Raw genomic sequence first — 10182 nt, forward strand, 5'->3', positions numbered from 1 at the left:
CGGGCGGGCCTGCCGGTAGGGGGCCGGGGGAGCTCCGATCCGTCAACGACCCCCAAGAGGGGGGTCGGCCTCCTCCCGGCCCCCACAGCCGATCTGCTTCCAAGCCCACGACCTTGGGCTCGGTGGCCAAGGGGATGCGTTCTGGAAGCCGCCCTGGCCGGATCTCTGCGCCCCCGGGCCCTCCGGACAAAGTGATTTGCTCCGCGTAGCCTGCTCCCCTTTAGGAAAAATGGGGATATTATTTCCTGTGTGCTGAGGCTGTCCGGTGGATGAATTAACATAAAGCACGCGAGGAGCCTAGCGCAGTGCCTGGATCTGTAGCGAGTTCAGAAAAATGTTAGATGTAACTTTAAAAACTTTTTTACAGTTGATAGCCAAAGGATCCCCTTCCCGGTGGGAATGTGAGACTTCTTCAGCCTCTGCCTTTTTAAAACCTGCAACTTTGTAGTTTTGGGTTTTGAAGTGCGAGCCCAGGGCACTACATATTGGAGAACTGTGAGCCTGGGCAACTTAGCTGACCTCTCTGGACCTTGGATTCCTAACCTCCAGATTGGGTGGAGATTGTTCATAAAATCGTTGTGAGTTTAATTGGCATCGTGTGTGTAAACCATGCTTGGAAACATCATCAAACTGATGGGCCTGGCGTCAATGAGAGTAAAAGGCCGCTCTTTCTCCTAGGGAGCAACTGGTGGTTTCTTACATTTAGCAGCCCCCACACAACCACTAGCCACCAGGCTCCTGGCAACATAACAGATAGTCAATAAGCGGATGGCGATTAGTATTACTTGACAAATGTGCTTTTAGATAAACTTGTAATAAGTGTACTCAGACGACCTGCCATTGAGCCCATGCTGACTCATAGTAACCCCCTGGTGGGTTTCTGAGACTTTTAAAAAAATCATTTTACTGGGGGCGCTCATACAACTTTTATTGCACTCCATACATACATCAATTGTATAAAGCACATTTGTACATTTGTTACCCTCATTCTCAAAACCCGTTCTCATGTAAGCCTCTTGCATTAGCTCATCCCTCCCCTCCCCCCTCCTTCATGAACCCTTGATAATTTATAAATTATTATTTTGTCATATCTTACATTGTCCGACGTCTCCCTTCACCCACTTTTCTGTTGTCCATCCCCCAGGGAGGAGGTTATATGTAGATCATTGTGATCAGTTCCCCCTCTCTACCCCACCCTCCCTCTGAGTGACTTCTCAGACCCTTTAAAAAGAGGGGGTTCTTAAATATTAAATAGAAAGTTGGAGGGTTCTGAAAATGCAGAAGAATTTCAACAGTGTTTTCGGAGAATCGTTCAGCAGATACTAGAAAGGAAGCCCTTCCCTGGAGCAGTTTGAGAATACTCAGGGTTCACCTTCATTCTTATTGAAAGTAAAAGACACATCTGGTAGACTCTTCCACAGGAGGCCTTTCCTGGTAAGTTCTGAGACGTTTTTGTTTTCTTGAACTTTAGGAAGATCCTGCCTTGGTTCGGTGGACCTATGCTAGATCAACAAATATCTATCCCAATTTCCGGCCTACTCCCAAGAACTCCCTCATAGGAGCTGTGTTTGGCATTGGACCCCTGGTGTTCTGGTATTACGTTTTCAAAACTGACAGAGTAAGTATTGGGCGGAAAGGTTCCCTCAGCACTGCAGCTCCTTCTCGCTGTTAGTCACCCCTGACTCTTCCATCTCTGGCAGGCCCTGCTCTGTGCCTTCTCTTGTTCTCTCTTCTTACCTTTACCCCGTCAGCCAGAGCTAAAGCAAAACCGCTTTGCAACGACATGTGTAGACGATGGGCCCTGGGGATGAAGTTGACAGCTCTTCATTTCTGTTTCTCGCAGTTGTACCATGGATTGTGCCCAATTGTATTGAATGGCTTTTTAAAATTCACCCCCCCCCCCTTCTTCCCCTTCTGTCTGTCCAGGAGAAGAAAGAAAAACTTATCCAGGAAGGAAAATTGGATCGATCATTTAACATCTCATATTAAGTTTGGTGATAATGACTGTATGTATTCTTGCTTAAATAAACCTATCAACCATTACGTTAGTTTCTTTTTCTTAATCTAATCTTAATGCAACAGTCATTTTCTGGATATTATAGCATCCCGGTTTTCTAAGAGCTCACAATTTAATAAGCTGACTCATGCTTATTTCTTTAATCAATTATCCCACCAATGAGTGCTTACACTGTGACCAGCAATGTGCAGAGAACACAGAGGTCGGTAAGACAGACTGATCCCTGTGCATAAAGTCCTTGGCAGCATAGTGGATTACCCTTTGGGCTAGTAACTGCAAGGTCAGCAGTTTAAAACCACTCTGAGAGAGAAAGAAGGCTTTTTCCGGAAGCTCTCGAGGCCGTTCTAGATTGTCCCGTAGGGTCACTGGGCACCGGCATGCATCTGTGGCTCCGGTCCCAGTGGTTGTCCGAGAGTACAACAGCAGCCGTGTGGTCAGCAACACAGCACCAAGAATGCAGAGCTGCTCGCTGTGGGCAAGTCCCAGACTAGACCTGAGCACAGGGGTTTCAGTGGTGATTCTTGCAAGATGCCTTTGAATGGTCTTAGCGGCACTTAGCAGCCAGGCATGTTCACCGTTTGGACCAGCCAGGGACTCCAAAAAATACAGTGGAGAGTCAGAAGAGAGATGTAGGCCAACTGCTGAGGGAGTAAGTGCTTCGGTCTCAGGAGCGCACGGAGCGCAGGCTGACACTGGGTGGAAGAGGGACATGGAAGGGCAAGGTGTTTTGCAGCGGTTCTCAACCTGTGGGTCGCAACACAACCCCTACCGGGGTCGAACGACCCTTTCTTAGGGGTTGCCTGATTCATAACAGTAGCAAAATGACAGTGATGAAGTAGCAACGAAAATAATTTTGTGGTTGGGGGTCACGACAACATGAACTGTATTAAAGGGTCACGGCACGAGGAAGGTGGAGAACCACTGGTGTATTGGGTTTGGGTGGAGGGCAGAGGCATGATGAGGAACAGGTGTGAAATGGTTAAGAGCCTGGGTTCTGAAGTTCAGATCTGGGCTGCAGTCCTAGCTGTGGATTTAGCTGGGAGGCCCAGGCCTCTTCATCGTCACTTAATAGAGAGAATCTTGCTTAACTACCTTACAAGGGGATAGTAAAATGGAAGTAATGAGCATTGTTCAATCGGTTAACGCTGCCCAATGTGTCTAGCTTTAACTAATTGAGCGACACTCAGTATTTAAGACCAGCCCCTGGAGAAGGACAGCATTCTTGGTAAAGCAGTGGGGCAGTGATAGGAATACCATCAACGACATGGACCGACACCGTGGTTACATGGATGTTCTCAAGCATCACAACAGCTGTGAGGCTGCCACGGGGCCAACCAGGGCTGCTTCGGTTGTACATGAGGCTGCCGTGGGTCAGCATCCAACAAGAACAATCCCATGTTCGGAGTTCATTCTCGGTACAGTGACAGTCTGCTCCCGAGTGAAGTGTACAACAGTATGCTCTGTAAAGCTCTTACCTTTACATATTAAAGTTTGAGTTTGAAAGTATGTTCACAACTTCTCTCATTTGATCATTGTCATGGCCTGGAGGTTACCTCAAAATGCGCAGCGTGAGAGAGGCTTGTATGCAGGTAGTCTGTGTTACCAAGTGACCTGGAAGAAGTGGGGGATGGGAAGAGGGAACTAGGACAGGACTGAAAGCCCACTCGGTGCTATTACCTGGTTGCCTCTACCACAGTAGGCTCCATTCTACCAGGTACTTTCTAAGGAGCCCTGTGGAGTGACAGAATTTCCTTCATCTGTGGCCGCCTCTCCCCATTGGTCAAGTTAGTACCCTGTGTATCTCCTTGGACTTGCCGAAATGGGCCAAACCTGGAAAGAAGCTGCTGGCAGAGAGCCAGTGAAGCGCCAGCAGGTTACGTCTGCATCCATCCACTCAGCTGCCCCAACATTGGAGTGGGAAGGGTGGACCCAGAGGCTGTCAAACAGGACACATGCTAGTCTCGATTCCTCATCCACCCCTTCTCCACTTGGACCTGCTTGTTCACACATTGTCAGTCTGTTACATGACCTTCAAGGTGGTGGCCAGCCACTATCTCCAAGAAGTCTCAGAAGGATTCGTGGGTCCAGTTACATGTCACATTGTCACATCTGGTCCTAAGCATTACCTGCATTAAGCTTTCTAGATGTCCTCCTGACTCAGTTTTTCTGCCAACCTCTACTGCCTAGCTCCATGCCCCTATCTGCCTGTCACTTCAACGGGTCAAGCTTGCTTGTCTGATGGCGGTGGCGCCATGCCTCTGCTGACAGTGGCCCAAACTTGAGTCATGCTAGCATCGGCAGACCTTCGGTACGCTTTTGCCTATTGATTGTTATCACCAGACGTGGAAACATGCCAGTGAATTCCCCGGGTTCCAGACATACTCCTTGCCCCCGTTGCATGCCACTGACCTCAACTGATAATCAAGACCCATTACTGCTTCCAATATGGACACTTGTTTGTCAGTGTTGCTGATGTTTCTGAGAAGCCCAAATGACCACGATGTAGCCATAGCTTCAAGTTAAGTGGGATCCTTACTGTGTTTCCTAGTGGAAGTGCACCCCCCGCCTGCCCACCCCACAGTGGGAATCAAGGCGTCTAGTGCCTAAGCGTGGAGAGAAGGGAAGAGCTCGCTGCACAAAGGAGTCATGGGGATGAGGAAGGTAGCTAGTCTTCCCCGCTCTTGGTTCTAGGGTAGCAACTCTGCTGTTACATGTCCCAAATGGTGGGGTGCTTGCACTGCGTGCATCCTGCACTACTGCAAACAACCCACCCCACCCCCCTTGCTCAAAACTGGTAGCCTTGTGATTCACCTCCCAAAGTAGATCACAGCAGTGTTCCCAAGTGGCCTGGAATCCAAAGATGCCACAAAGTGCTGGGCCTTCTTAGGCACAGAAGGTGTGAGGCCTAAAAAAAACCAAACTGGCCTTTTACCTTATAAGAACTGCCAAGGGCACACCCCAGCTTAATGGGGATATGCAGGCTACCAAACCTTTATGGGAATTGTCTCCCACTCTCTGGTACCTCTTCCTATATCAGTGAGGTGAAGAGAAGCCTACTCTATGAGGGAGCCAGAAGCTTTGTGGCAGAGGTCATAGGTGAAAGGGCCAGGCAGTGAACGCACGGAGTAGCTGTGTAATGACCAGCACTGGAACCCGGATCCAGGACTGTCTTCAGAAGGGATCTGAAAACCACTTTGGACCTGCAAACACTGCCATCTGCTCAGCTGCTGCCACTAATTCGGGGCCCTGGGCACAGAGCCCATGTTACCTCTTTTGGCCAAAGATCGCAAGCTTTTTGCTACCATTATCAGAAAGAGTCCCTCATGCTCTCCATAGTCACTTAGCTCGTGCTCCTGAGTCCGCACACATGATTGGCTGAGCTTAGGTCACGCGGCTAAGCTCTTGTTTTGAGGGAGGCTGGAAAAACAAGCATGCGGTATGTATGTTCAGCTCTTTAGAGGGAGGCAGATAGGGAATCGCCAAAGCGAGGAAAGGGGCCTGAAAACTGGCTAGTGTACAAATACGTACTACCACTAGTCCAGCAGAACCAGATCTAGAAGGCAAGGAGAACAGAATAGGTCAGAATGTCGGGAGAGGCAGAATAAAGGTGATGAGGGACCAGAGCAAAGGACCTGGTCAGCCACACTTACGGAGGTGAGGTTTCCTGCTGTTGGCAATGGGGAGCCCTTGGAGGCATGAAGGAGGAGCCCCACTGAATTTGTATCTTGGAAGGTCACTCTGCTTCCTGGATGGAGAATGATCCGGAGACCAGGCTTAATTCAGGCCAGGTATAATTTCAATTTTTGAGACAGCCTTTAATGCAGAACAAGGCAGCCCCTGCCAGTCCCAAGATGACTCATTTGGATGTGAACTTGTCAAAAGCTTTATGGAAGTCTAAATATATTATCTATATTAGTTCCTCTTTGTGCACATGCATGAGAAGCTCATCTGCTTAATAATTCCCTACTGAGGTAGTTAGTTTATTGTGCCAACCTGGCCCATAAACACCTGTGGGATTAATTGAAGGGCGGAGGGATAAATGGCTCAGTGAGCATCACCTTTCTAGTTCTCGGCGGGTCTCTTGCTTTTGATGGTCAGACCAGGGTGCAGCTGCCTTAGCCAGTTCCCTGCTTTACCTGGCAAGGCTCACTTCCTGCAGGACATCCCCAAGGAGAAGCCACATGGACCTACCCCAATGTAGCCCTGGGTGCTGGAGCACCCGTGTGGAGACCCCTGCCAGCGCTGAGATGCTTACACATTCACTGACTCAGCTTTCCTCCTGCAGTCGGCATCATTTCATCTGTTTTGTGAGATGGAGGAGGATTTTGTGGATTGGTGTTGATCATATGGGATAATGGGTTAATGTTGGACTTGGCATGGGCAGCACTGAGTTGGGATGTTTTCTTGATGCACACTTAACCTTTATATAAAACTCTCTCTTATATCTGAGTTTCTGTGGATTTGTTTCTCTAAAGTACCCAGATTAACACACCTATCCATGAATGACATCCCTGCCCCTTCTCGGGAGCTATGCTGCTGCTGAACAGGCTACTTTGTTTAAGCATGATGTCTTTTACCCTTTATGATGGAGCTCGCCTGGAGACATCAAACAAAACAAATCAAAAGCATTCTTGCTCTGATAGAAATCCCCTTGGGTTCCATCCTTGATATATTTTCCTTCTTGCATTTTCATTTTCCCAGTGGCACCTGACACAGTAGTCTCATATAATCTTGGGGAGATTCAAAGTGCTCTTGTCCCTACCTTCTGTATGATCGTTACAGGGCCACATGAAGAGTTTAGAGATGTGGTAGTTATATAATCTCTGGTGTCAATTTGAGAGGATTACGAATGAAGGGGTAGATTCTGGCCTGTCAATCAGGATATAGCCAATGAGGCCTCTGTGTGAGCATGGCCTTCTCCTGAGGATTCTGGGAACTCTGGTATTTCTCTTTGGAGGCGGGAGACACCTCTCTCTCTCTGCGCACTCCCTGGCAGACATTGCAGCTGACCAGACACATGGAACTACACTAGTGCCCTGAGCTGGAGAAGCCAGATGGACTTACCCTGATGCAACCAGACCTCTGAAGCCAGAGAGACCCCTGCCAGTGCTGAGATGTTTACAATGCCACTGGATCCAAAGACTTTCTACCCACTGGCCTGTGATCGTCCTGCACTCTGCGTCATTGCATGGGTTTCGTCAGTCAGAAGAGGACCCAATAGATGCCAAACCTAGCTGCTTGCTACACGTGACAAATGACTATACACTTGAAGGTCAGCGAAAGCAGATCAGAGGTTACTCTCCCTAAGGTTTATCAGTCATCTGGAGCAATTAGACTGTATAATCTGTCCCACCCTAAGTAGGGCCTACACCCTTCTGATAAGGATAGTAGATTGTTTCCCCTGAAGGAGAGCACATGGAGGTCAAATCCACTCAAGGATGACCAAGATTAGGCTGCCATATTGATTCTAGGGTCTGCCTTTCTTGTCACATGTATACCCCTAGTCCCTCCCCTTCCTATTACGTGTACATCCCCAGCTCATTCCATTCTGTGATGCATATGCCTATTGTACAGCCCCTTCCTGTGATGTGTGTGGTTACCTATAATCATACCCCTAGGTATATATGGGCCTTGGCCAGAAATAAAAAGTAACCCTCCTGCCCTCTCAGCCCACGCTGTGCATGGACCTGGCTGGTGAGATCATGGCCATCCAGGAGGTGAACATGCTACCATGAAATGTGCCTGACCTTTAAATTTTACCCTATCTTCTATCTCTCTTATTCTCTGTGACTTTACTATAATCTTTATATATTTTAACCATACAATTGCGCTTACTGGACCCATGATAGTGTGAGGGGCTGGTTTCCCCCACAGTTACAAACTATGGGCAGCACTTTAAAAATGATGAAAAATATAGTTCCACAAATATATTCAAAGAGTTTGGATTTTCAGAGCTTCCACTGCCACTCTTTAATCTTCGAGTGAACCAATAGCAGTTTATTGTGTTTCTCTTTTCCATTGTGCTTCCTCGAGGGCCCATTGGTGCCTATCCCGATCGCTGTAATCCTTCTGATAGTTGCCCTTCTGCATGCCTTTGTCTGCTGCCGTTTGTCTGGCTGAGATAGCAGAGCCTCATTCTGCTGGTTCCGAATGGGGCCTGAAGAAACACTGCACTGTCATCCATCTGGAGACCCCTTGTTTTGAGTTACTATCTCACTGCCAGATTTTAGGGTTTAAAGGAAGCGCAACGCCTCAACTGTCCCTGGGGATGGACAGCTGAAGGAGCCACTGAGATTTTTGGAGCAAACCTGGCACTAGAGTTCAAGTCTTTCCCCCATAATCCCAGGTGTCTCCATCCCATTACCCATTTTGAGGCCATCTCAACTTTGATCCCCCAGTGCATTTCAGTCATTCAGCTCTGATTGGTAATTCCGGTCTGGAAAGATCTTGCTGGTAAGGGGATGGACAAGCTGGCTGGGGTTACTGAAAGAATCAATAGGAGAGGACTTCAGGGTTTCAGTCTGGTAGGAAATCGTTGGGAGTTGGAGGAGAAAGTTGGTAGGACGTTTCTCTGGAAACTCTGCAGGATGAAGCACATTGAAAAAAATTATATGTTTCATATCAACCAAATACACAATTTTTCTACAGAGACATTGTTCATACTTTATAAAGATGGGGAGTGCACCAAAGGGTGTGATTGCCATTTCATGTGGGGTGGTTTGAGTGGTGAGGAGGTGGGGATGAGGTTGGGCAGTACCCTGAAGTCACCTTTTAGAAGCTGGGGAGACAACTTCCCCTTCAAAATCCTGCTCTGCCAAAGGGCTGTGCCAGGGACCACTTGCTCTTTGGGGGCTTTAGGAGGAGGGGTCCGTAGAGAGGTTGAGCAGCTGTTGTCTGCAGATACTGGGATGGTTCATTCATTGAGTCACTGGGACAAAAGTCCATGTGCCATTTAATTCCTGTTGGACATTGGCCTTTAAGGCTTCTTGCCATTGATCCATCAGTCATTGATCATCGGGCTCCTGGTTTGTTTGTTTTTTGCCAGGCATTGGGGACAGGAATATGAAGCAGATTCAACTCCATCTTGAGGAACTCAGAGGAGAGAAAGGCAGCGATAGCAGCCCCCACTTACTGAGCACGCTGAGTGTTTCCGGCAGTTTCGTTAAATGACGAGGTGGTTCTCTTTCCTCTGGGATCTCTGTGAGTTGTCATGGATTCAACAGCACACAACTAATACTTACCCCATCCTAGTTCATGTTCACTGGAAAGGTGCAAATTTAAGGATATTTCCCCCCCACCTGGTTCCCATACACTCTCAGAGACCCCGAGTTGGGTGTCGCAATCCTTGCCAGAGGGAGAGCAGGCATGACGCCCAGCTCAGAATATCTGAATACCGAGGGTGTTTTGTGTACAGATGTTGAGGAAGTTTCTAGAATAGTGGCCCTCAACCTGTGCATTGGTATCATCCGAGGAGCTTCAACAACAATCTGGAGTTCCATCCTGGAGTCTTAAATGTAGTTGGTCGGAGTTATGTCCTTCATGCTGGAAGTTTTCAAAGCTTTCAGGAGATCCATTGTTCAGGAAAGTGGAGATTTTACTTTGCTTATGGATGCAGACTTCACAAGGTTCCAACTGGAATGAAGACTTCATGTTGAAAAATATGATTGTCTTCTCTGAGAACTGGGTTGATGTAAGTGGGCAGTATATAAATTGGATACCCAAAATTGGGGGAGATAAAAGGCATGAAGTGGTTGGCTTACAAACTTTCATAGGTAGGGGGAAAAAATTCACAGGATTATACGGTTAAGGTATAGGTGTTACTTAATTGCAATTGTGAAACTAAGAATTATATACAGGTGCCAGGTTGGCAAGGAGTGGATTGAGTTAGTTAATTGTGCCAACCTGGCTGATAATCACATGTGGGGCTAATTGAAAGGCGGAGGGATAAATGGGTGGTGAGCCTCGCCTTTCTAGTTCTCGGGTCTCTTGCTTTGTGATGGTCACACCAGGGTGCAGCTGCCTTAACAGTTCCCTGCTTCAGCTTGCAAGATTGACTTCTTGTGAACTGGTGCATATTGTTGCTGACTTTATGGATGGCCTGTCTGGATTTGACTTTGCTTATGGATGCAGACTTCACAAGGTTCCAACTGGAATGAAGACTCTTC

General features: G+C 47.8%; 1 protein-coding gene across 1 annotated transcript in view; it reads left to right on the forward strand.

The window, feature by feature from the left end:
* The window catches only part of NDUFB4 (NADH:ubiquinone oxidoreductase subunit B4), a 2385-nt gene extending 342 nt beyond the window's left edge, over window positions 1-2043 (forward strand). The window contains exons 2-3 of the mRNA XM_004709795.2: window positions 1472-1618; window positions 1927-2043. Coding sequence (XP_004709852.1) covers window positions 1472-1618; window positions 1927-1989 — 210 coding nt within the window. The 3' untranslated portion in view covers window positions 1990-2043. The remainder of the gene's footprint in view (window positions 1-1471; window positions 1619-1926) is intronic.
* The last annotated feature ends 8139 nt before the right edge of the window (window positions 2044-10182 follow it).

Source organism: Echinops telfairi, unplaced genomic scaffold, assembly GCF_000313985.2.
Source record: "Echinops telfairi isolate 266 unplaced genomic scaffold, ASM31398v2 ScPeMD7_3509;HRSCAF=4178, whole genome shotgun sequence".
Taxonomy (NCBI): Eukaryota; Metazoa; Chordata; class Mammalia; order Afrosoricida; family Tenrecidae; genus Echinops; species Echinops telfairi.